Source organism: Corticium candelabrum, chromosome 5, assembly GCF_963422355.1.
Source record: "Corticium candelabrum chromosome 5, ooCorCand1.1, whole genome shotgun sequence".
In the NCBI taxonomy this organism is placed as follows: Eukaryota; Metazoa; Porifera; class Homoscleromorpha; order Homosclerophorida; family Plakinidae; genus Corticium; species Corticium candelabrum.
In genome coordinates, this window is record NC_085089.1 from 2,997,956 (window position 1) to 3,024,672 (window position 26,717).

Sequence of the window (26,717 nt, forward strand, 5' to 3'; positions counted from 1 at the left end):
ACAACAGTTACATCAAAGGCACTGGAAATACTCAGTACAATAATGTAGATCAGTGAATTGATGTGTCATAGCACAGCCATCCAAACGTTTGGGAATTGTCCTGCATCATGGGTAGAGCTGGTTTGCTTGTATGCAACAGTGTCCATGCTTCCAGTGTCTATGCCAGTTATATACTTTACATTTATTTATTCTATTGAAATGTAGTATCACCGCCTGATATGGCAGAAAGAATATTGAGAAGAGAATTGGAAGAAGAAATCAAGAATGAGAAGTATATACGTGAAATCTTCAGAAGAAAGAGCATGTCAATCCATCAGCACATCAAGATAGTGTGAGCAGTGGTGAACAACTTGCTCTAAGGTTGTCATCAAATGATACAATGATGGATGACACAAAAGAAAATGAAGTTGACTGGCAAGAAAAGAAGGAAAAGACGCCAAGAGGTTTGAGAACGCCAATCAACTGTATATCTTCTGTGTTTTGTGACTTCATACTTGCTACAAAAGTGTCCTTACGTGTGCTCTTCTTTTGTGTGCTTATTTTCATTTGTTTGGGTGCAGTAGCAATAAAGTGTGAAAAAGATGTTGTGCTACAAGACGTTGTGCTAGAAGACATAGTCAAAATGTGGAAAACAGCCACAACAGATGATGCTCCATCCAATCATCCAGAAATGAGAAATGCTGGGCCAACTACTTTGCGATTGGCTTGGAGTCATGATGTTGTACCATCGATGGTGGACACAATACAGCGGCACGTATCCAGGAGAGGATTTAAGCACAAGAGCAAAAAATGTAACCAGTCACTGTCAATAGACATAATACAGTTATGATATTGGTTGTGTTGATGAGGCAGCTGCTAGTGATAACGATGTCTCTCCATGTCTGTCTTATGATGAACAAAGAGAGAACAAAAGTTTCAGTGGACTGATTACAAAGAACTCCAAAAGCCACAAAGAAAATGAACAGAAGGAATAACATTGCCAAAGATTGACAAACTTGTGGAAACGGCAAAGACCATCGGTTGCTCCAGAAAAAAACTGCCGATACATTGGTAGTATACCGGTGTTTCTCTCTGTTTCCTCTGTCAGTCATCAATGTGCATTCTGGTTAATTCGTTTCATTGCATGCAAGCTACACATTATCGATGCGTAAGCTTCATAAATGATTTATCTATGTTGCTTATCTCCTCTTCTATTTGTAGAAACCAAAGAAAACATGATAAAGAGAAAGAAATAGTTGAATCAACAGCCACTCATCGTGATGTTGATGATGTAGAAGCTGTTGACATTGACGATAAACAACGACAAGTGACATACCATGATAGCATTTCAATCACCCCAGCCTCTCCTAAACTTGTTGTACCACCACACTGTTGCAGCAGACGGTATGCAGGTGCTACACAATCAACCAACAAGAAATTAGATCATTTGAAGAGGCTGGCTTTTCAACAGATCCAAGACCACAAAAAGAATATTAAAAAATGCTGTTGTAACTGCATGTAAACAAAAAACACTATAAAAATTGGGCACATATAGAGTATATGTAGGAGTGGGAGATATGAGTCACAGTGTATATACATGTATTGTGTTCAATAAACTAAAAATAAAGTCTCGTGTCACGTGTAAAGGCCTGTTCACACTAGAAAATGGATCACGATCCATTGGGTTAGCAAACGTCCACACTGCACTTTGACAACGATACCTCTACCTCTTTTTCGGTATCACGTGACTAATGATCGATGTGTGCGTGTGGGTTCTTTGCTTGCGGAAAGCATTGATACAGCAACGTAAGGTAAGCGAGAACGATGAGTGAGGAGGAGCAGATGTCTGACTACACTTGTAGGGTACGTGAAGGTAAAGCCCACTTATTTCTAATTGGATTCAACCAATCACAATCAAAACCACCTCCCGATGTGGATTGGATTTATCAAAATCGGATCGTGATCCAGTCGCCAGTGTGGACAGGTTTAAGTCTCGTGCTGCTACTCACTTGAGCTCACGGCTGTTACAGATTTTACATTTTACAATAATGTAACTTTTTTTGAGTATTCAATAAGTCTTATCGCAAAATACTTTATCATCTATATTGTTAATTGTTACCAATTCCATAGCCTTCAAGCATGATACAAAGATTGCTTTGCTAGAATGACCTGCTTTATAAGAAAGACAATGCTAGCATTGTGGTGACCATTTTTGTGGATAAGCAACAGTGACACTGAGTCACTACAGTGCATGCATGGTACTCTCGATGATAACCGTGACACAGCTAAGTCATGAACATAATACTTGAATTCCAATTAAGAAATCAGAAACATCTTGAATTTCAGAGATTGAAACTCTAAAACGTCATGATCATCAGGCTAAAGAATTAGTTGTCCAAGTTGTTATTCATCTATCAAAGTTGTTGTGATAAATGACATCCTAGGATACTCGTATTGTATTCGGGTAGGAATAAAACATCCAAAATTTTTTTATCCAGAAGGATACATTTAAATATGTATTAGTTAATTTAATTATAATTATGTATTAGTTAATTTAATTTTAATTATGTATTACTTAATTTAATTTTAATTATGTATTACTTAATTTAATTATAATTAGTATTACTTAATTTAATTAGAATTACTTAATTCAATTATAATTATGTATTACTTCATTTAAGTATAATTATGTATTAGCTAATCTGTAATTAGTGTTATTGGTTTGTTTTGTTTGTTCTTGTTTTGTGGCTGCCCCTTGAGGGAACTGCACTATTAGTGCCAAGGAAGATATATTATTATTTTATTTATTATTGATTAGTATCATTGATTATTACATTCTAATTAGCTGGAGAAAAAAATCTGGGGTAACAAAATTCTGGGGAAATGATTTTATACTGTTACATCTGTTCTCGATCCTAGTAAGCTATAGATTACACACCGTATTTATAATTAATTACCTGTGATGTACACAGTTTGATGACGTAGTTATACGTAAGATTCAGCTGATTCTACTGACCAACGTTTTCTTGACACCAAAGTTCCAAACTGACAAAGACAGTTATCGCAAAGTACAATTTGTTGTTGAGCTCTCTAGACTGGAGACAATGACAATATGCGACAACCGACTATCTAAAATCTGCTTTGCTTGGCTCACTCTTTACCTTATTTGTTCAAATCACGGCAACGCGTGCGTTAAATTTTTATCTGACTTCAAGCGACGCATAGTGATGCGCCACACGATGACACCCGCGCCTCTACGTCTATGTACTACCGTACAGTGAAAAAATTGCCGCGCATGCGTAAATGAGCGCGGGAGTATGGGGATTCAAGGTCTTCTGCCGTTTTTGAAGGACATCCATGAGCGTATTTCCGTGTCTGAGTATGCCGGACAAACTGTCGCCATCGATGCCTACTGTTGGCTCCACAAGGGTGCGTACGGCTGTGCTCTGCAACTGGCGCAAGGCACGAAGACAGACCTGTACGGTAGTCTAGAGTGTCACTGGGTACCGCTACATACAAACTTTATCTTTAATTGTATTTAGGTATGTGAAATACTGCATGAAAAGGGTAAATATGATGAGATTTCACAACATCAGACCTATTCTTGTGTTTGACGGCGGGTATTTGCCAAGCAAACGAGCAAAAGAAGAAGAAAGACGAGCGTATGGTCTCTCTCATACGATGCATTGTGTACCTCGAGAGTTTAGGTAGTTGTCTGTTGTTGCAGGCGACGGATGGAGTACAAGAAGAGAGGAAAACGCTTTTTGTCTGAAGGGGAGCGAGCTCGAGCCATCGATGCTTTTCAGAAATGTGTGGATGTGACGCCAGAGATGGCACGGGATGTTATACAGGTAGACTGTTTAGTTATCTTACTGCAGGTCGTGGAGTTGTTGCTCTACTAACGTTAATTAATGATAAACCTGATGTCTGTCACTGTGGTAGTCATTTGTAAACACATGTACAGGCACAAGTTGTTAGGCTTAAATGCTTTAATTAAGTTTAACTCTTCAAAACTGGATGTTGGAGTTATTTCTAGTTAACATATAAGAACACGCTACAGTGTATGCAATGTTTTGAGGACAAGATTTACACTAAAATGTCAGCTGAGGCTTAATTAATTGTTAGAGGAGTCAGTCTTTTTTACAATGCGATTATTATAGTTTTGGCTTAACACAGCTTGGTTTTTGTGGATGTTCTTTTGATGTCTAAACGGCGGCCTTGTGCCTCTGTCATTTGTCCTCTCTTTGACTCTCTGATGCAAATTTTGTAGCAGCAGCAGCATTTGTATTTCGGCAGATACTGAGAGTCTTCTATCTTTTGCATTTGCTTTCCAGGTATTATGGTAGTTTTCAGAGTTTGTTGCAATTAATTGGCCTTTATTGCATGGAAGTGGACAGTCTCAGGTTGTTTGCCTGTACTGAGTTCACTGTACAGAATCTGGCATGGTAGTCTAGTGTTGTTCATTCATCATGCATGACCTGACCATCTAAGATTATGTTTGATTATAGTGGCTTCAATGCATGTTTAAAAATTGCAGTGTCTGTGAGTGATATGATGTGGCCACTTGATATTCAAGATTGACCTGAGCTTTTGCTGATGAAGACGTTAAAGTTTCTTGATGTCCGGTCAATACAAAGTCCATGTTTCGCAATTGTAAAGCAGTGTAGAAACAGCCACTGCATGATACACCATGATTTTTGTTTTATTTGCAAGTTTTAATTCATGAAGACATGATGTTTATGTCTTCTATATGCAATATGGGCTGCTTTTCTGCCCTTTTCTGGGCATTGCACTGTGAGGAAATGGTGATTTTGAACTTCAAAAGAGGTTGCCTGGGAGCAGGTTGAGCAAGACCCTTGGTTTTTATGTTGATGGTGAGGCCAAAGCGATCATACGCTTGCTTGAAGTTATTTACTGACTGATGTACTCTCAAACCTCCCTAATCCGAACCTCCAAGATCTGGACACCTCCCTAGGCCGGACACTTTTTCAGTGCATATCAGGTCTTGGGACTCCGAGGGTAAGCACTTTGGCAAGAAACTTCCTGTGTACTGTAGACACTCAATTCTCAAGCCTGTCTTGACTATCACGTGCCAGTGCGTAGGAGAATGCGTATCTAACTGTAGTACAAAGTACACATATACATTACAGTGTAGTATAAGTGTGTACTGTACATGCATACTGTATGCAGAACTGGTATGACGTTCACCAAACCTTACATTAAAATGGTCTGTGATTTCAAGGATATAACGCTCATTAACTATCTCTATCTTCCGGACATTCTAGCATCCGGACAGCGGCTGGTCCCATACTGTCCGGATTAGGGACGTTTGAATGTATAGCCTCTGCTGAATGGGCTTGGGAAGCATTGTTATCTGGAGTTCAGTGATTTTTGTGATGTCAATCTCTGTGATTGAAATCTACTGTAGTCTTGTAACAAACCTGACAAAGAGTAAAGTGAGCTGTCTTTGCAAGAACAATATTTAAGCAAATTCTCACTTTAGCAGCTGATTGCTTCTAACGTTAATCTCTCAAGCGGTTAGTGGGTGTACCTGACAGAAGAACTGTAATCTTGTCACAGTGACATAGCACTGCCTACAAATTTGCTTAGTTCTCAACTACGACTCTTGGAGTTTGATCTTTGTTGAGATGCATGACTTTTTTATGCTTCAGTCTGACAGACTGTTATTGAGTGGTAGATATTGAATTTTTGATAGCGGCATTTCATGAGCAATGTTGTTAACTGCCTTTGTACGAACAAGTCAAAGTTGTTATTTTCTTAGTTGCAAAATTTACTGGGGGTGTATGTTGGAATTTATACATAATAGCAGTGTGAGAAATAATGGCCAGACATTGGACATTTACCGACCGAACGAAGCATTTGTCCAGCCATTCGTGATTTCGCTGGACATTTTGTCCGGTGTTGTAGCGGCAGGTGTGGAATTCCGTATGAACAACCCGTATCCTCGCACATCCCTGTGTCATGTCAACAAACGTAGTTTCCGCAGTTTGCGCACGAAACAAACGCAAACAGCCACGCATTGTACGTGTACATACTGTATAGCTGAATGTGTATTTTGTCAAATCCCGGATGTGGGCACTCAAGTACACACACTGGGGCTCCAAGGTGTGCAACAAAATGCAGCAGACAGCCACGGGCCGTACACCGTGAACGCGGCAGGATAGGAAACTCAGAGATACTTGCGTGTAATGTTTTCTGTAGGAGCTATAAGAACCTGAAGATGATTAGGTTGATAGGATAGCAAGAAGTCCTTGAACTACAAAACTGCTACTAGCGTAGCATAGTGCATGTTCTTGGAACGATTGCAGTTTCCACGTCTAGAGGTATGGCGCATATGCGGATGAATATGATGTTCCAAAACTTACTGGGTAGGACACGCCAACAGAAGTCAAAAGGGGGAGGGGCTGGCTGCACGAGACCGGGCATGCAGAAATTTATGCAGATGGGTTTGTATGCCATGCAGGGCAGAGTCGAGCAAGCGATGAAAGTCTATTTCTCTCTTCATTGCTATCTTAAACAATGGCCACTTTTTAGTCAGACTTTTTTAGTAATTTGTCAGGTGGGTTGTACTAATTGTATGCATATGACTCTTTCATCAAAGGCATACAACATCAAGGTGTCATCTAGAGCCATAAAACCTGGCACTTGGTCAGGCATCCTCAAGCTATCTGCGGTGGCAAGTGTCCTTTATCAACCTGTTCGTGCAGTGTATTCCAAGAGATTTGGTTTGGCAACACAAATACATGGAAACGTGTACCAACCTTGAATTACTGCGGCAACCCATGATAGTTGTCATCAATTGATCCACTACAGTAACCATCAACTAGATCTGAATGGGGAAACATATGCCTCCACCCATACCACTTTGTTCCTTGTGCTTGTATATCCAGTGTGGTGGACTCAGATGTTGGAAAAAGATGTGGTGGGATCAGTGTGTGTACACGTTTGCTTGAACGTGTCATTGCTACACTCCTTGAGGAGGTGTTGCAAGGTCTTTACTCCCAAGCAGGTGTTGATTGGACCCGGCAAGAATGTATATAACCTTTGTGGTTGAAACTTTTGGTCTTTGGTTGTCTCACAGCCTTGACGTTTCGAAATCAATTGCACGGAGATCAGCAGTGCATAACCACCTGACCGTTAGCCAAGCCACCTCACACCTCCATCAACAGTTGTCCATCAAACTTTGGCTTTATAAGTCTAAGATGGTTTTAGAGAGACTAGCATTCGACAGTAGGGAAGATATTTTTGGGCTAATTTGAGATAGTTGTGTTGGGGTTGGGGTTGGAAAACTTTAGTAGAATAGAGAAAATGTATTGATAAAAGAAAATTATATATATGTATAAATGATGAATTGTAAGTGATAACTAGTTTTTGCCAGGATTGGAATGTCCGACCATACGTTTCTAATGTCCGGCAAATTTTATATTGACAGGATATGATGTTCGGTGGTCAGTGAAAGACTATTTCGCACACTGAATAATGATACTAATGCATAGTGTCTTGTAATGCAGTAGACGGTAAAAGTTAGAAAGACTACATTTGAAAATTTGTTAATTTGAGTAGGCAACATACAATTTAGTGGATTCTGACAACTTCGTGGCTACCAACTTAATGTTTGGTCACTGTTGCTGTAAATGCATTACAGTTAATAAAACAGTTTATGCTGATGAAGTTGCTTTTGTATAGGCTTGTCGCAATGTCGGAGTTCAGTGCATTGTGGCTCCATATGAAGCTGATGCTCAACTGGCTTACATGTTGAACTCAGGTCTTGTTCAATTGGTTATCACTGAGGATTCAGACCTTCTAGTTTTTGGAACAGACAAGGTATGTAATTGTGATACATGTATTAATTTATTTTGAGAATTTTGAATTTTGTAATTTCTTGATTACTATTAAATTGGAAATGTATGGCTGAGTGATCAGAACAGCTGAGCACACAAATGTGTATATTGACCTACCAGCCATGTGATGCTAATATAGTTGTTAGTGGACATGTTCTTATACCAGCACCTAATGAATGCAATGGATTGTACCATGATTATTATCATTATTTATGTATCTTCTAACATTTTACATTATGTATAAGGGAATGCGATGACGCATTTCTTTGGTATTAGAGTCAACAGTAGGTATTTATGCAATTTAGCAACATTTAGGGTAATGTCCTTGTATACCGAAAATGAGAACATATTTCTTAGATAAAATGGCTTTACACAGAAACCCAAAAACTGGAATCAGACAGTCTACAGTAGATTAGTTCATAATTTTGATATTTTCCATACATACAAATTGCGACTTTATTGTAGTTTAGCTGTCACTTCTTTGAAATGAATGGCTTTTCAGCTATGAGCCTTGAGCTATGCAGAGTTCTAGCTAGGGGTCCAGCTCAAGAGTCACTGACTGCATTACTGTTTTGGCTACACTCGTTTAAAGTTTGTTTATAACTGAGTGTACTACAAAACATGATAGCTGGACGACGTTCAACCAGCAAAACACCTTCCCAACCGTCAATTTGATGGTACTACAGTAGGACCTCAAAGATACGAACACCAGACAACCGAACTGACCGGTCAACCGAACAGCATGCTCTAGCGCGAGCGCGCGCTCTTGCAAAAATTTGATCACGTAATGTAGCCACGCGCACGCGCACTTTTGAGGCGTGGCCTAGCGCTAGCCACGTGGTAGCTGATCCAAGATGGAGGCAAAGGACAAGCCTAAGAGAAAGCGAGTCAATTTATCTATTGAACAAAAGATCGAGATTCTTGAGAAGCTGGACAGAGGTATTTCTAATACAGCTATTGCTTCTGAATATAGCATTGGAAAATCCACAGTAACTGATATACAGAAATCTAGGAGCAAAATTACTCAGTTTGCCGTTGAAGCTAAAGACAATGGATTGTTATTTTAGTAACCCTTGAATTCGTTCTTACACTCTCACAGTTACTGTAGTTCACGTACTTATCCTTTTTGATAGCCATACAGTGTACTCCTGTTTTCACAAGTTATGTAATCATCGATATTACAAACTTCAGACTTATGAACATTTCACAATTACGAACACCCAATTTCCCGAGGTGTTCGTATCTTTGAGGTCCTACTGTAGAACCCTGCTGTGGAACTTGTAAACGTCACTTGATGATGCAAAGAGCATAATTAATGGGACTTGAACACTTCCTGTTCGAGTGGCTGCGATGTACGTGGGTATGTGGGTATCTATGTTGGTTTGAATGTGTCAAGCCTCCGGTCAAAATGGTCCAGTCGTGTAGCAACATCGGTGTTTTGGCCATCTATGGCAACCACAATGGACAGACTGCCAATCACAAATCGACAACGTTCATGAGAGGGTTTGTTAGTGCAACGGTCTAATTCATTTTTGATGCACTAACATTCTTATAGGAACTTGAATGTTGGTGACAGACAATTTATCGGTGTAATGGAATTTGTGGTCATGTGTTTCTGGTGTGATTTTATATAGAATTTGAAAGTAGCATACTCAAAAGCAACATGGAGTCCAAATTTGTAATGCTTGGCAACAAGTTGATCATTTCTTCAGAGGGCTCATAGCTGTGGAAGTGAGGGTGAAAATACTGCTTCAGTTACAAGTTGTCGTGCTCAACCAGATCAGTCTGGTTTGTAAAGTTATAATTGAAGTGACAAGTTAGGTATACTGTTTAATTAAACTATACTAATGATGAAGAACATTGAAAGTTCATTCTGAATTAATTAATTCTGACTACTTTGATTACATTGGATGTAATAAACTGAGAGTTCTTAACTGCTAGAATGGTTTATTTGTGCTTATGTAAAATTGTTACATAGGTTGTCATTCATGGGCCTATCACTTACATGAACAGTGGCTCTACATAAGCAACAGTGACTGTTTGATAAGGACTTTCAATACAACCTTACTGTGTGTACTTAGCTCTATCATTATAGACTAGGGGAGTTATGGTGTAATAGTTTATATATCATAATATAATGTTGGTATCAGGAACAATGATGTGGTTTGGCAGGTTTTATTCAAGATGGATGCTAATGGAGATGGTGTGAGGATCAGCCTCGACCGGTTGTCAGAAGTTAAGAGTCTATCTGATTTTAACAGAGACAACTTTAGACATATGTGTATACTTTCGGGCTGTGATTATTTGCCATCAGTACCTGGCTTAGGACTGTCAACAGCCTGCAAGCTGATGAAACGAAATGGAAAAGATGCCATGAAGGTAATTCAAAATTTGCCTTGCAGTTGTGATGTTCAAAGGAGTTTGTTGAGGTATATGTATACAGTGTGTGTGTGTGTGTGTGTGTGTGTGTGTGTGTGTGTGTGTGTGTGTGTGTGTGTGTTTGTGTGCATGTGTGCAATGCTTTCTTGCATGTGTAATTTATGTACATACACAGAGATCATGAGTGGAGACACTAAATGATGGCATCTACTGTAACTTTGTGCAGGTGATTCGAATGTTGCGATTGGAAGGAACGAAGAAAGTGCCACCAGACTATGATGAAGATTTTGTCAAAGCAGATTACACATTCCTTTATCAGTTGGTGTTCGATCCTTCAAAGCAAATACTTACTTCTCTTAACCATGTACCTGAACATTTGAAAGAGGTGGACATGTCCTTTGCTGGACAGTATCCTTTTGTTGCTGCTCTTAGTGTGTGTGTGTGTGTGTGTGTGTGTGTGTGTGTGCGCGCACGCGCGCGCGCATAAATGTTTGTTATTGCATTGCTACACTGCTTGGTGCTGATTGGATTTTTATCTTCAACACACCTTTTATGTTTTATCATAGTTGCTGCTACTTTCTACGTTGATTTTACTTTCTTGAGAGATGACGCACAATCATGAATCTACCACCAACTACTTTTAGTTTTTGTAAGGAAAATCTTTGGAACTTACTGCATGTTTAATTTCAAGCTACCAACATGGATTTGGAACAAAAATGCGGCCATTAGAGCACTTGTTTTATAATACTCTTCATTTCTTGCATTACACAGTGCCAGCTTTATGAATACTGTAGGGGCTTTTGTAGATTAGTGGAGGTCTAGAACTTGTACTGTTTTAGAAATTGCTGTTGGATCTTGAGGGAACATCAACATAATTTATTGGTCCTGGTTACCAAAGTCTTTGTTAATTTCTACAGTCAATGACAGAACAAACAAAATTGGAATCGTGAGGTTGATTTTTATTACGTTGTTGAAGGCCTATAATAGTATTGAATGATGTATGGGCTTTGTATTAAGCAAGGATTGGGTTACTGAATTGCAAGAGGCCCACTCGTTATCTTGATTGTCAAATTGTCAATGTCTCAATGCAGAATATATTTTCTTAAGTTATCTTGACATTTCCCAACTAACTTGTGTTGCTCGCTTCACGAATCAATTTAAATGCAATTTAAAGAGCATGCATTTACCATACAATTATTGAGAACATGTGTGTAGAAGTTGTTTTCTTCATACATTTGCACAATTAAGAGTTTAAGCAAGTTAATATGAAACTAATAAACAGCTACCAGAGAAATAGGTCAAGAAAATTTTATCATTTGGCTCTATGGATGTTAATTTGGCTCTATGGATGTTGAGCCTTCAACTAGTGTCCTAACTTTCAAAAGATAAACTTTTAGGCATTCCTTTTTTATTTTTTTCTTATGGTGGAGTTAATCTACTGTATGTGCTGTCTTATACCTGGCTTGTGTGCAATCAATTAATCCTGAACACGTGTAGCCATTTGAGTCCTAGAAAAGCCAGGGGCATTGCTTGTGGCAATATCAACCCTCTTAATCATGCAGTAATGGATAGCTATGACTCGAGTGTAAGCTTGCAATAGTTTTATGAGTCTCCATGTTAATATTAATGATGTGCATTTGAATTAGGCAGCCAGATGTGAAAGTGTTGGTTTTTCATCATTGGCGAGTCAGAAAGTATCTGTAGCACTAGGAGAATGTCGTATACAAGCTAAACTGAGAATGAATACCAGCTCTGGTCATCTAAGTGGAGACTCAGGTCAGGTTGCAGTTGACAATGTATACATTACTTATTATATACTGTAGTATACGTGAATTCGGCATGTTTGAATTTGTACTCGCTGAGTGCTGTCTGGGTGTCAGAGTTGTGACTAATGTAAATGCCTTTATTGAAATCAAGGATGCACATTTATCTGTTTCCATACTCGCTCAATTAATTAAGCTCTCAATTCCGACTTTATCTGAGGCTCTAAGATTTTTGTACCTCTTGCTAATTGCTGCCTTCCACAGTGACTGTTTCCTAGATTTGTGCCTGTAAGAATGCTAATGTTCTTCTACTTGTGCATGCCTGTGAACTGTGTGTTCTCCTGTAGCAGCAACAGCCATGCTGAAGAGAATCCATTCTTTCACTGTTTCAGTCGGATATGCACCATTTGTGGCATTGGGCAATGATACCTGAGAAGCACAGCTTGGGTGCATTCGTCACAGCAAGACATCATTAATTAATTGGGCTTCTGAGTCATGGCAGCCATTAAAGCAGGTCGAATTTGTGAAGTCACTTTGAAATTTCCACTGGGGAATTTGCAAATGTGTATGAACGAGTCTAAGGACGATGAAGCATTGGATCCCACCAGATGAAGCAGAGCTGAGATGAGAGGGAGCTGCAAGCCTTCATTTTCTGCAATTCCAAATCGGACTCCGATTTTGAAAGTTTCAATAATTCTGATACCTGTATAGAAGATTAGTTTTCTATATTTCATGTAGTGGCAGTGGCTTCAAGCTGTAATTTGGTAGTTACTGTAGTTTGAGTTACATAATAATCAGCACTTCCCACCGATTAACACTCTTATATGTCAGGTTTTGTGAAAGGCCCTGTCCCATACTTAACCTCTGGTGCTGGCCAACTAAGAGGTGGGGTTATAATCGAGCGTGTGTACTGCCTATCAGCACAAACTAGACTTTGCAGGAAAAACCATGTACACAATGTGCATAGTTGTAGAGAACAGTTCTTGAGTATTACAATTTGTACAGGGAGATCAACTTCGTCCTGATTAGGTCCCAGACAGTCACTTGTGTGAAACACATACTGTATATTCACAAGTTTATTAGTGGTGTACATGTTTAGGGTGACACCTACTTCACATACAAGTGTCTAGAGCACTGGAAGTTGACTCATTTCTACAGCTTTTCTCAGTTTTGTTATTTTGACTGTGACGTTTCATCTCCATACTTAATTAATTAATTTAGATTCTCAAACAATTACCACATTACGAACAATTTAGATGGTGTTTTAGTGTTCAGTTATTGTAAGATTGAGTGCAATTTTCACATCACTTATATGTATGCAACGTTTTTCATGAACATGTTACTCACAGAAAATGTTAAGAATAGGCTCTTTGAATGTGTTAACATTGTAATATTGTTGTGATAGGATTTGAATCACTGTTGGGTGATGATGATGGTGATGATGAACATACAGACATTAAGCTTGCACAATACAGAAACTCTGACTTGAAATCTGAGTCAACCACTGAAGCAAACAATCCAGACTCAACTAGTCAAAGTGAAAGAGTGATGAATGATCTAGGGGACAGCCATAAAGTTATTGCATCTCCGTTCTCTTACCAGAAGCCAATATGCAAACGGACATTATTCCAGTCTGAATTCAAGGCAGCAACGGAATCGCTAAGAGGAATGACCAGCAGGTACAACAATCTAATTAATCAGTCACAACAATAGCTTACAGAGTGCACTGTAAATATTGTTGCTTGTGGATATGACGTGTAATCCAAAATGCTCCATCCTCGCATGCTCCAACCCCACAAAGTCCTCACATGTATTCTAGTAAATAGTTTGTTACTAAGAGTTGGTGTTGTATAGTATGCCATTTAGTAAATTTATTACCATTTGAAATTACACAGAGTGAGACTGGTGCAACAGTTTTCTGTCTTTCTTATCAAGCCACATCGTGACATGGGCACGTCACCAAGAATTGTGTCAAACGTTCTTGTGGACAGTTCAACTTGACTTGCAGCAAGCGCTGCAAAGACTTTCGCAACAATCAGTTTGACAATCACTTTGATAGGCTTTGAAGACTCTGTGTGGGACTGCTTTTGGCCCGTACTGTACTCCATGTGTTCTGACGGCTGCTGCAAAATTGCTTTCTCTCGAATTACCAGAGCGTGCAGTGCTATAATTATATACAAGTCCAAGATCACTGTTAGCCCATTCTAGAACTGTATGAGATGTAATTGATGTTTGCTCGATTTACAACTTATCGTGGCTTGCTCAAGAAAGGCAGGCATTGTATTTTGTGAGATGGAACACTGATTCAAGAATGCCCAATTGTTGATAAATCGACTTCACACAAATTAGCTAGTTATTGCTTTCTGTGAAATGCAACAATGTACATAACAATATGCTATGTGATACATCATGCTGAAGGACATCTATCGCAACCACAGTTTAGGTCTGATCTCCACAGAAATCACTATGCATACTCGAAATAGTCACTGAAACATCGCAGTGCAACCACTGGATGCCTGGTCCCTTTTAACAGGTCAACCTCAAGTACTGCACATTTACATGTTGTGAAGATTACTACTGGAGTTTTGTTGCTATGTAGCTGCTTGAAAACTGTTGTCATAACCATTCGTAAAGATTGATCTAAGTAGTTAAAATTGCAGAATTTCTGAGGGTATTGTTTAGTTTTAATATCATATTTGAATGTAATAACGCCCATACCGAAATAACACCATGCCCGTCTATATGCCCATGTGCAGTAGGTCAGAACTTTCTGCCCAAAAAACGCCCATGCCCATGTGTACGCCCAGGATATGCATGCGCAGAATACACAAAATGGTGTCCGTAGAACATCCGTCTCTAAGTGTGTGTGTTTGATGACCTGGTGTCAGTGTTGAGTGAAAGTGGTTACCGCTAGATTCATGTCTTCGTTGCAATTACTGAGACTGATGCTGCACGAATACCAGTAACTTTGATCTTGCATGCAAATGGCCATTTTGTGGTATATCTGTCTGTGAGTGGTTAGATGATGACTGGCCAAACGACAGCATTTTGCGACCATGTATACGCCTCTGACCAAAATAATGCCCATGCCCTAGTATACACCCAGAAAAAGTGTTTCTCTTCTATATGCCCAGGGCATTATTACGGACGAATACGGTATTTACAGTTTTGCAAGCAATTAGTGATCCTGTCATTGTGTCTTCAACTGCGTTCATAGTACATACTTTCCAGATGTGACGGTTTGTAGAACAATCCACGGCAGTATCTATAGGTTCTATATTCCTTGTATGTGTGTAAGTTGCAAGCTGTTAATACATTGTATTGTTACTACTACACTAAACATTTGAGTAGACTGATGCAGCAATTTGTGGATTTCTGTTGTTATCTACTGTGGTTTTCTTGTGATATGCAATTGACGAAGCTTGTAAGTCAGTGTAGGAATTATATTGATGGTGTCTCTAGGCATTTTAATCAATCACAGTCAAACGTCAGTTGCCAGAAACGAAAAAAGCTCAGTGAAGACTCACTGTTCGCTAGTCTGGAATCCTCAAGCGAGTCCACTGAACCAGAAAGCAAGCAGTTAGACTTGCAAAATGATCAATATGAGACAAGTGATGTAACAGTGGACAAGGAATCTTGCATATCGGATACTGACTTAATTGATTGTGGGAGAGAGAGTGAGGAACAACAGTCAACAGTTTCCTTGTCACAAAGTGATGACATTTCAGAGGTTTACCCGACTGAGCCTGTGAAGGATGCGGAAAGCCGTCCTGTCTATGTGTCTGCTTTCAGACATCATTCCCAGTCATCCCAGAAGTCTCGCTACTGGAATCAAGGTGCTCATGTTATTGTACATCGGTGGTTGTAGTAATTGGTAATTTTCTTTGTTTATTTTGGTAGCACCTCAGAAACTGATGAGAAGACGAACTGGGTTGTCAAATCCCAAGTCTAAGTTGCATCAGAGACATAGCAGTTGTGGCGGTGGTAATGCTATTCCTGTTGACCGCAAACAGAGTACGTTGTTTCAGCATTTTACCGCTCTTGACAAAAATGGTTAATAAAGTTTTTTATTAAGTGCTTATTATTTATTATACAGTGTATTATCGGAGTCATCCGAGTTGTTTCAATATGGTATTACAGCCTTAATTAAGGCTGGTTCACAATATTGACGCTGATGCTCAGCTGAGCGTCAGCATCAAAGACACCGCCTTAACCCAGGCGGCATTCTTTGATGTTGACGCTGATGCTGGAATAGGATTCATTTCTATTCCAGCGACAGCATCAGCATCAATATTGTAAACCAGGCTTTAGTGATATGGAAGACTCATTGACTATTGGCAGCTATCTCCCTTTTCCCTGTTGACTAAGTTACAATCCTTGACTTCAGCCGACTCTGTCATAAGGTATGCTAGACTTAGGCCGTGTTTCCACTAGCTGCACCTTAAACTAGTTTAGCTTAAATGCATTTAAAAACTAAACCAGTTCAAGAAAACGACTGTTTTCACTAGGAACTTGCACATCCGGGATGTGCAAAACAAACCGTGTATGAACAACTTATTTGAAATATTGGGCTGCTGTCGCCAAGTCAGAGCAACTTTTGGTTGTCACTGATTCAGCATCTGCTAGGAGTTTGCATGACAATGACCAAGGACACCGTCTTCTCTCTCTCTCCGTAGCTACTGATTTCTTTCCCCAAGTTAGCGACCCTTACATCTTCTAAAGCAATCTATCTCAGCAAAATAGTCAATATCATCCAAAACAGCATTGTCAGAAGCCATCTAAACAAGCGCGGTACTGTCACATAACAGTTAAACCTAAACCGCTTTGCTAAACCTACTTTGAAGTAGGTTTAAGAGAGCGGTTTAGGTTTAAAATATAACTGGTTTAGTGCAGGTGGAAACAGGTCAATTCTTAAACCAGTTTAGCTTAAACCATTCGTTAAACCTTAAACGGTTTAGGCACTAGTGGAAATGCGCCCTTATCACTTGTTCCCAACTCCCATCCTTCAGACTAAAGCTTTTCCACAACCCTATAACAAACAGCAAATGTTTTAGTGGTGACTATTCACGAGTTATTGTTACCTGCCAGTAGCCAGTTCAAGCACTACTAACTAGTAACAGCAGTCAACGACACAGACAAACTGCTATTATATAAAGATAATTAATCAGCGGGAATGCAGGAGAGACTTCACGCGTGAAGGGCAAAGTGCTCCCCAGCAGCACTAATTTGATGGGAAACCAAGTAAATCATGTATACCTTACAAAATGTTGATCAAGTGGTAAATCGAAAGGATTGAACAGTTTTCAGCTTCGTGTGAACCGGGGTCTATGAAGCTTTACCATTATTAGAGTAAGAGAAGTCAAGACATGCTTACGGTATTTTTATCACAAAGTCTGTACACATTGCACATGCTTAGGCAAGAGACCATATGCTACAGCACCCACATGCATATGGGTATATCACAACTGGATGTAACAAAACAACCATTCCTTCCACACTGTGACTGCAAATCGTGATGGCATCCCAAGACCTCGCGGCCAGACCTTGCAACAACTGAACTTAGAATTAGAAGTCTGGGCTGTTCATTGCCTGAAATGTCTTGCCACATGAGCTTATTGTAATAAAAGTAAATAATGGCAATTTGTTTCTCTATAATTCTGCAAATACTGTTACTGCTGTAGTACAAGTTTACGCCTGCTCCTCATCAAATCCTTCCAATCAAAACAATACACATTCCTATTCTTGTTTTTCTAGTACATCAATATTTCCAAGTGGTTGCACTGTCGGTCTAGAAAGAAATCAAATAAATACCGGGAAACACATTCGTTTAGTGTGTATGTTTACCGCCCATGAGCACACTGAAACGCAAGCCGGCACTTTGCTAGTTTCTTGACCAACTGTATGCACTGGCATTTCGTCAAGTTGTCTCCAAAGCGAATTGCACCTAATAATTGATCAACACACAGTAAATAATACAACAGAATATTAAACTCCGGATTGCCAACTGAGCATGTTGTAATCTAAATTAATCAAAATGTCTTCCAAAACAATGCCATAGTGTATGCATAAAACATTGAAAAATTGTTTGTGGTCTGGTTAGTAGAATAACTTAAGCAATATATGTTTTCCTACAAAAACTGGATAATAATAAGGCCAGGCAAACCGCATCATATTCTGGTAAAACAAACTAAGTTTCATTATTCATTATTACACTGTCTATGGATCAGATGGACCTATCCGTATTCACTATGGGAGCTCAACTGAACTGACATGGCTGCCCAAGACCTCAAATATTTATCCTCATTGTCATTTTTGTGCTTTTTTTGATAGAATCAACAAGCGCCTGTTGAAACATTAAAAATATAATAAAAGGAATCTTATCAATACAGTACGTACCAAACTTGATAGCGAACCATTCAAAGCTCTAGTGCCAGTTGATGGTAATATGTTTAGGTAGTTTACTGTAGCTGCAAACATATTAATATTAAATAATGAATAATGACTGCCCACATGTCCTCGTAAAATGGCTGGACGATAAACTGTGCATCAAGTTTGCCTGGCCTAAGTAAGATATGAGAATAAGTTGTTTAACCATGTTCTTCCAGAATAGCAAGAAATTGAGCTAGTGTTACATACTACAATGTTTGATGAAAATGCAGCATTTTCAGAAGAATTCATTAGCACTGCTGACGTCCAAGTTTGCAGCCGTTCAATGTTTAACAATCTGAGTCACATTGTAATGGAAAATTTGAATTCCGGTGCTTATTCTCTGTTTCTCTATTACTGATTTCTGTCATTTCGTTAATTAATCTGTTCTGCATACACGTCCAAGTGTACGTACCGTGACATGCTTTGGAATGTAAGACCTCTGCTAAACTGATAGGCCATCCAGTGCCCGGTGAAGACCATTGTTGATTAGAAATCAACTCAGCAATGAGATTCTGGCAAGAAGACAAATTGGCTGTAACCACTAAATAAGGCAGAAAGCTAAAAGTGTCGGCTACCTTTAGTGTCTCAACAGAGGAGACTTCCGATGAGCCACTTTTCATAAGGATTGTGGGTGCTTTAACTATTGACATCTCTTGTCTCCCATTATTTGCTGATATCCTGCCAACTATTCCCCATCTCTCTAGTTTGTTATAAATGCCACGAGCTGAAAGTCGACGGCTGAGGTCAGGAAGTGGAATAATAACTGGAGGATGTATAGGATCACTAGACAATCTGCCTTTGCTCGTTAGTTCTAAAAGTAGAAAATACTTGTTATACATCATCGTATCATAAATACACTACACACACACACACACACACCACACACACACACACACACACACACACACACACACACACACACACACACACACACACACACACACACACACCATCTTCGAGCTCTTCCAGTCTCACTCGCTCGTGAGCAGCATGCTGGTCAACCAAAACAAGAGACAACTCTTCTTGCTTCTGAGCCTGTCATCAACCCAATGAAACAAATTTCAAATTGAAAACAAAAGGGTTATTTACGAACGATCCTATTGACAGCAGCAATAACACAAATTTCAAATCATCAAGTACCGTGTATTAAGTGTATTGAAATAAGCATCAAAATGGTGCATAATACAAATCCCACTCACACTGTTTAGATTCCCTTCACTTAATATTAGGTTTTAAACAAGAAAATCAATAAAAGTCTTGGAGTGCAATACGTTAGCATGGATTTGAGCCATTAGCAAACTAGCAAACTAACTTTCTTCGTGTATACCTGCAAAGGCCATCTTCTCCTTCACATGCACTTGCTACATGTACACACATGTGTAGTTGTAAGCAACAAGTGACATTAGAAGTGGAAGATTCTTACCACAACCAGTTCAGTGATCTTGGATTAATTAACTAGCAGTTGACTTACCAGATGCTCTACAGTTCTATGTATGTCTACCAAACCATGTCAAACAGGCACTTTGTGTCTACCCATTGGAAGCTTACACTCGACTAGAAACCTCACCTTTGCCTTGCCTGATGTGACAACACAGGCAATGAACTCGCCATTTACCTGACCAATCACCTTCAATGTATGAAAACGGAAAGTTACAAAACAATTCCACAATGTATTATAACTATACACACCTTAGCTTTTGTAAGCATATCCTTACTAAATCTAAATGACTTGGTCAGATGAGAACTGATGGTCAGTGACGAGAGCTTTGTTGCCTCCCAATTATCAGTCACGCTACTACACATCTGTAATTCAAAGAGAGGACATGAACAACACTAACCAGCCAAGATAACTTCAAGCATTCTTTGAATCAGTTTGATGTCTACAAACCTACTTCACAACTTCACTCATAAAAGACTTACAGAAATAAGTAGACAATACCAGTAGCTGAAAAGCATGTAGTACTTTGTTGTATGTTTGTACGGTTTGTAGCACAGTTTTGCTTTGGATTGATTTTGTTGCTGCAGTACTGTACATCAGGTATTGTTGTGTGTGACATAGCAATACTAATAATCTAGCACTGCGATTGCCACAAGTCTAATATGTGACCCACTCCATTGTATTTTCCAAGGTATTTGTTATATTGATAACAAAACGTCTATTGTGTTGCAAAAAATAATTACATTCAATATAGCTTAGTTATGTTACCCATATCACTATATTGTATATTAGTCATATGTCCTCCATGCCCTCAGAAATAATGTACTTCCAATAAGGTCTGTTGTTCCATCAAGTGCAAGCATGAAGTGGTGTGTGTGTGTGTGTGCGCAAACACACAAAAATGGACAAATGTCAAGCCCTCCACGTCATTCACGATCAACCTAGGGCCTCCATGTGCTACGTGGAGGCTTAGGCTTAGGGCCAGCGCTACAATCCACCTGGAGCTTGGCCGGAGTCATCCAGGGGCACTAACATTGGCGCAGCTCTGGAACTGGACACCAAGACCCACAAGTACCCGTCTGCTGCATGATGTCACTGCCAAGCCAGCGGTCATGTCCACCTCAGTCAATGACCAGGTACTCATTTATACTCCTGAGTTGAGAAAAGCAATTATGTGTAAGTTTCTTGCTTAAGGAAATTATGCCATAGCTCGCCATCACTGTGACTTGAACCTGCAACCCAGCAAGGTCCCGGATGTTTTCATTCTCCAAATGCACTCTCTTACACCACACACACACACACACACACACACACACACACACACACACACACACAGCGACACACACACACACACAAAATTCTGTAGCAGAAATGAACACCCCCGTCTCAAGAATACAAACACATGCACTGTTATCCAGAAGCTTACTTAAGCAAAATTCCGTGATAATATCGATCACACACAATACAATTCAAACCAGAAGCACTAACTTATGCTTAATTAATTAGGTGCAACTTCAGCTTCCCTACCTGACCATTGCATGCCTAGCAACCTATCACAACTGACCTAACAGAATACAGAAACTCTGTAAATAATAATAACAATAATAATAAATTAATAATTCAAAACTGTATTGTTGGTATGCAGATAATGTTATGCAATGCTCTTTGAAGCCTCCTTTTAATTAAGCAACTTGCGCTAATTCTAACATGACAACAAAGTTTCACATATTGAGAGCACTAGAGGCATCATTCGCAAACACATTAACACCATATCTTTACTCCCCACTCTGAAACAACACTGTCAAAGCAAACGTCTGTAGAATTAAACTTTCGAAAAAAGTAGCACACACACACTCACTATTGACTATTGCAGTGTCAAGTATCTGTCTGCTATATATCTCCTGCTGTTGTTATTATAGCTAGCAAGACTTTACACATCAATCAATTGAAAATGACTTTTTTAGACTCCGTAAACATAATAATAAGTCAAAATTCAGAATCTCAAAAAATAAAATTCCTCACACAAGGTCACACATCCGTCTGCCCGGCAAATAACTAACCAAACGTGCAAACCTTACCTACTAAAGGTCTCTTTGCTGCCGTACCGGTAAGATCCGTTGTAGCCTTCTGCTGCCCTCCACTAGATTGATACTGCTGCGATACAGTGTGATCGTCTTCCATAACTTGATGTGAACGTACAGCCATCTAAATCGAATAAACGACAGCACATGAAAAACCTTACCAACTAAAGGTCTCCTTGTTGCCACAGGGCAAGCAAGATCAGTAGTCGATTCCACGAGATGACACCGCACGAGCGCATTGCATTCTTCTATAGATGGATTTGAATTGACAGTAGACATACTGATACGTTTCTGTATCTGCCTCATCACTTTCTGCGAAGTTACAAGAGAGGTATAAGCGGCAACTGCCGCTCCTAGTTCTGGTCTAGGTGGAAAGGTCACCGTCGACTGCCTAGATCTAACAGTCGTTACTTGATGTTTGGTGTTCCACGGTACTACTGTGGTTGGAACAACGATATGTCGATAGAGACATTCTCTAGCCAGAAATGAGGACACCAGTGACCTAAAAGCATACAGAACACAAGCATAGTCGAAAAATTCGACCAGCCGTTTTCCGGGTTCAATTGTAAAGATACATTCGTCGTTAGGACACAACAGGTTCAATATGTAGACAGAGTGTAGTGGCTGTGTACTCATACTGTGTCCATCATACATTCTCTGTGTTATAACACTGTTTTGAAAGAGCACATCTAGCAACTCTTTGATACCGTCGTCCTGCACAAGTTTGTGATTAACATAGACAAACTGAAAAGACTGATTGGTGTGTCCATCTCGGCATATCCATCCGGACAGTTTGTAAACACCACAGAAGTGACACACAGCTCGAAGTTTCCTCGCCTTCTCTCGATCAAAAAAGCAGGAAAACAACTCAACAGACGACGCAGCCCTTGCCGACGTAACCAAGACGTCCCCGCGGTTGTCCTTTAGCACAACGGAAACGCGTGGGTGGACAAGTAGGACCGCCTTTACCGTGTGGCACACGTGACTTACATTACTGGGTGACAAAAGAGACGCATGTCTCACAGGGAAATTATAGAAAAGTTTCCTCACGGTAACTGTTGTACCACGGCTAGAGAATTCGGTCGTGCGACGTACGGGCAACGCGACTCCCCTGTTGAAAGTTTTCACGGAGGTGAATCCTGAGGTCGTGTGTCTTGACCGAATTTCCAGACACTCGGACAGCATCCGTATAGCCAGCAAAGCTTCGCCTCTAAATCCGTACGTCGCGGCAACCGTTAAGTCTTCCAAGGATGTGCCCTTGCTCGAATTGTATGGCTCTCCCAAGCACTCAAAGCTGGTAGCAGGAATGCCATCACCGTCATCCGCAATTTCAATGAATCCTTTTTCAACGCTGACACGAATGGTCAACGACCTAGCGTGAGCGTCAATGCTATTCAACACGAGTTCTTCAACACACTGAGCTAACGATGGAATCGTGACTCCAGCGCGTAAGGGAACAGCAACAGCCTCTTCCAATCGTTTCATATTGTCGAGTGCCCGGATAATTCCCGCGCAGACACTAATAGTGCGGAGTCTAGATAAATTGAAACTCAAACGCAGTCTCGTATTAACAGACCCAATGCACTATTGGCTGATTGAAAAATACTGTACACTTAAAGATACGTACAGTAGACTACTGATAAAGATGTGCCTGATTAATTAATTAATTAACTAGAAGTCCATTCCAGATATGCCTTCCTCTAGGAATCGCTTATAGATGCTCATAAATTTGGCAATGAAAGCCTCGATATGAAATATAGCCTTATTTCCCAACTGCAGCCTGTGTTCATAGGTGGCAGCCATTGCAGTGACTTCAGCTTTCAGCTGTCCATCGCAGTTCACAACCAGACCTCGCAGCAAACCCTAACATCAAGTACACAACTGCTAGCAATTAAAGCCAACTTCTATTAGTTATTACAAATGTGGTTTATTCAAAGTCATATTGATAAGACCAACAAGCAAAACAAATCTAATGTGTATTCCCTAAGAATGACATGCAATATTTAGTATTTGTTCATCGTAGTGACCCTATTCGACATCAAGCATTAAAGAATTACATTACTACACAATATTAAGTCTAGTACTTATCATTTTGTAAAAATGTCTGCCTCTACCTGAGTACAAGTCACCTACAAACAAAACAGGTGGTGTTCTGTTGCTATAAATTGTCTATGGTAAATTGCAGAGCAAATAAATTTTGATCATTCCAAGGTTTTGTCAATTTGTAGATTATCATAAACTTAAACGAGCCATTCTACTAGTTTACCACTTCCTGCATTACAGTGGTTGCCTCCTCCAACAATCTGCTCTGACTATACTACATTCATAAAAATTAGCACCATAACAAAAGTAACTCGATATTGCAATGACCCCCACAAACAAGCCTCATATCTTATTAGCCCCTGCAAACAGCTACAGTAACAGAACACAATAGGTAGTTAGTAGAGGGTGCATGTGAGCATGGATTACATAGCTGCAGGTGTGACTTACTATCTAGACTGACTCATAACAACCAAGTCAGCAGCTTCACACCACTAAAAATATCACCTGAAGCTATTGGTGTAAGTCAGTTGTAAAATAAACAAAGCCAATCCACATAAACATCGCTAAAATTAGCATGCAATTCAAAATGAAACAAGCAAGCAGTATGTTTGTGTGTTTGCCCACCCACCTTGATAATAATATGTGCTGGAATACAATGGGTCAATAACTCATAAATTCTCCCACGCACCTCCAACAATCTAATGACACACACACTTCAGCTGGCTGGGATATCTGACAATACACAATGATTGACATGCCGTTTAGGGCTCTGCTGCTCTACAATCAAATTTGCTGTCTCCATCAAATAAATTTCCCAGTCAGCATCTTGAACTGGTTGATCAGGGGTAAACTGTGGACTAAGAGCCAACACTTACCAACACATAAATGCACCCGTTTCATTCATATGTACTTCTGAACTCTCACAGCTTCACACATAAGCAGAGCTTTCCTCAGATTTCTACTCGACTTCTCTGCTATTGTCTTCGCCAACTCAATCGGCAATACCAGTCCCTCCTTCTTACAAGTCTGCTGTAGAATGCGACAAATCTAAGAGCAGAGAAAATCACTTATGGACACAAAAACAACTATTGAATTGAAACTTAAAGTCTTCCTACTTCTTCATGGGTGGGAGCAGCTACTCTTATTCCCAGGCAACGACTCCTTACAGCTGGCAAAACTTTACTAGTGCTGTTGCAGCACAAAATAAGTCTGCACGTTGACATGTACTTTTCCATGGTACGACGAAGGGCATGCTGAGCATCCTTAGTGAGACCATCAACTTCATTCAATAAAATCACTGCAAAACAACGTAGTGAAACAGACTAACATCAAACGCTAAAAAGCTACTGATTACCTTTAAAATCTTTTTGTTTTGATGTCTCCAGCTGATGTGATTGTGCCACTGTTTTGATCATTTCTTGCACAACAACACGATCATTGTACCCAGCATCGCTTGATATATAACATCTGTTAACGTACAAAGATACACGAGATTGCAAGTTACCAAGTACCTGGGGTTAAGTTCGATGTGGTAATTGCTTGCAATAGACGTTACTTCAATCTTCTTATTAGAAGGTGTCTGCAAAAACAGAAATCAATCACCAAGTTGATGTAGCAGAAACATCGAACAACAGTGTAGTAGCAAAGTATAATGCCAATTTAATACATATTCTTAACTTTACTGTGCTCACTAACTACCAAATAAGCTTCTTCCAGTTTTACAATAGTTACATAAAAATTTAGAACAAGTTTACCACACATATACCAGAAAATTTAAAATAGTTGCAATCAACAAGACTACAAGAGTGTAGCAAACAAACTTCAAAAATCTATTCGCCAACGAAATAGTCTCTTTAACATGTCTTCCAAACATGAATTAACTGCTCAAGATATTCTTTTCATTACATCTATGTCTTAGATGTCTAGCTAAAGTTCACTAACAGTGTTATCCACTGCAAGACTGCTGATGTGTAAATCTTGCATAAACAAAAAGCTCATCATTATACCCATGCTGCTATTGTCCAAACATTTCTTAAGTCTAGTTCACAACATGACACTGACGCTGACGTTGATACTGATGCTAGCAATAATGCTCATGTAAGCATCATATTTTGACATGGAAATGTTCATGACCTCGTGCCAGCGATCGCCTAGTGTACTAACTTGATGCTGGAGTAGACTCGAGTTTTGCTCCAGTGTCAAAGCTGAATAAGTTGCAGCATTAGCAACAAGCATGTGATTAATCTCAACAAATCAATGAGTAGTATCACCAGATTCCGCATTGTGCATTGGAGGCACTAATCGATAATGTCCGAAGGCCGATCTAGACATTCTCAAGTAGCAAAAATGGCTTTTGGTATCGTGCAGTCGCCATCTCTTGGAGTAGATTGCAAAACTCCTTTTGTTTGTTTCTTCTTTAAAAAATTCCGTCTAACCCACATTCGCCGTTATCAAGATTCCCTAACCCTCGTAAGCTTACGGTCAAAAAAGTAGAAAACGTTGCTCTTCGTCCATCTACTATGCATGGTCACAGTAGCGTGCACTAGCTGCACTCTCAGCTCGAGGGCCAGACAGATGCCTACCAACATCTCTTGACGCTCAGGGTAAAATATGTATGGTACAACATCAGTAGTGTTGATGTTACACAAGTGTCAGCGCCAGCGTCAAAGTCCAGGGTCAAGTATCAGCATCAGTGTTGTATTTTGAACCTATTACCAATTCAACTTACGTATCTCCCATCACA

At 39.7% G+C, this 26,717-nt stretch overlaps 4 protein-coding genes across 4 annotated transcripts in view; 2 read left to right on the forward strand and 2 right to left on the reverse strand.

The window, feature by feature from the left end:
• Nucleotides 1–142: 142 nt before the first annotated feature.
• LOC134180120 (uncharacterized) lies at nucleotides 143–1,388 on the forward strand. The gene has a single exon (XM_062647206.1). The coding sequence runs from the start codon at nucleotides 380–382 to the stop codon at nucleotides 827–829; it is 450 nt and encodes a 149-aa protein (XP_062503190.1). The 5' UTR covers nucleotides 143–379; the 3' UTR covers nucleotides 830–1,388.
• A 1,907-nt stretch (nucleotides 1,389–3,295) lies between these two features.
• On the forward strand, nucleotides 3,296–16,104 carry LOC134180245 (exonuclease 1-like). The gene is made up of 11 exons (XM_062647349.1): nucleotides 3,296–3,457; nucleotides 3,522–3,641; nucleotides 3,707–3,830; nucleotides 7,687–7,824; nucleotides 10,014–10,220; nucleotides 10,447–10,628; nucleotides 11,718–11,805; nucleotides 11,867–11,996; nucleotides 13,389–13,662; nucleotides 15,446–15,819; nucleotides 15,884–16,104. Exons 1-11 carry the CDS (start codon nucleotides 3,297–3,299, stop codon nucleotides 16,039–16,041), a joined length of 1,956 nt encoding a protein of 651 aa, XP_062503333.1. The 5' UTR covers nucleotide 3,296; the 3' UTR covers nucleotides 16,042–16,104.
• A 1,408-nt stretch (nucleotides 16,105–17,512) lies between these two features.
• Nucleotides 17,513–23,491, reverse strand: LOC134179332 (DNA mismatch repair protein Mlh3-like). The gene is made up of 9 exons (XM_062646200.1): nucleotides 21,933–23,491; nucleotides 20,305–20,311; nucleotides 20,102–20,215; nucleotides 19,980–20,039; nucleotides 19,363–19,447; nucleotides 18,988–19,223; nucleotides 18,825–18,924; nucleotides 17,828–17,927; nucleotides 17,513–17,771 (listed from the first exon to the last, which is right to left on the reverse strand). Exons 1-9 carry the CDS (start codon nucleotides 23,414–23,416, stop codon nucleotides 17,720–17,722), a joined length of 2,238 nt encoding a protein of 745 aa, XP_062502184.1. The 5' UTR covers nucleotides 23,417–23,491; the 3' UTR covers nucleotides 17,513–17,719.
• LOC134180087 (replication factor C subunit 3-like) overlaps nucleotides 23,475–26,717 on the reverse strand; it is a 7,768-nt gene continuing 4,525 nt past the window's right edge. The window contains exons 3-9 of the mRNA XM_062647166.1: nucleotides 25,486–25,553; nucleotides 25,329–25,426; nucleotides 25,090–25,271; nucleotides 24,885–25,021; nucleotides 24,733–24,831; nucleotides 24,603–24,672; nucleotides 23,475–23,794 (exon numbers count right to left, since the gene is read on the reverse strand). Of these exons, the coding sequence (XP_062503150.1) occupies nucleotides 23,603–23,794; nucleotides 24,603–24,672; nucleotides 24,733–24,831; nucleotides 24,885–25,021; nucleotides 25,090–25,271; nucleotides 25,329–25,426; nucleotides 25,486–25,553 (846 nt within the window). The 3' untranslated portion in view covers nucleotides 23,475–23,602. The remainder of the gene's footprint in view (nucleotides 23,795–24,602; nucleotides 24,673–24,732; nucleotides 24,832–24,884; nucleotides 25,022–25,089; nucleotides 25,272–25,328; nucleotides 25,427–25,485; nucleotides 25,554–26,717) is intronic.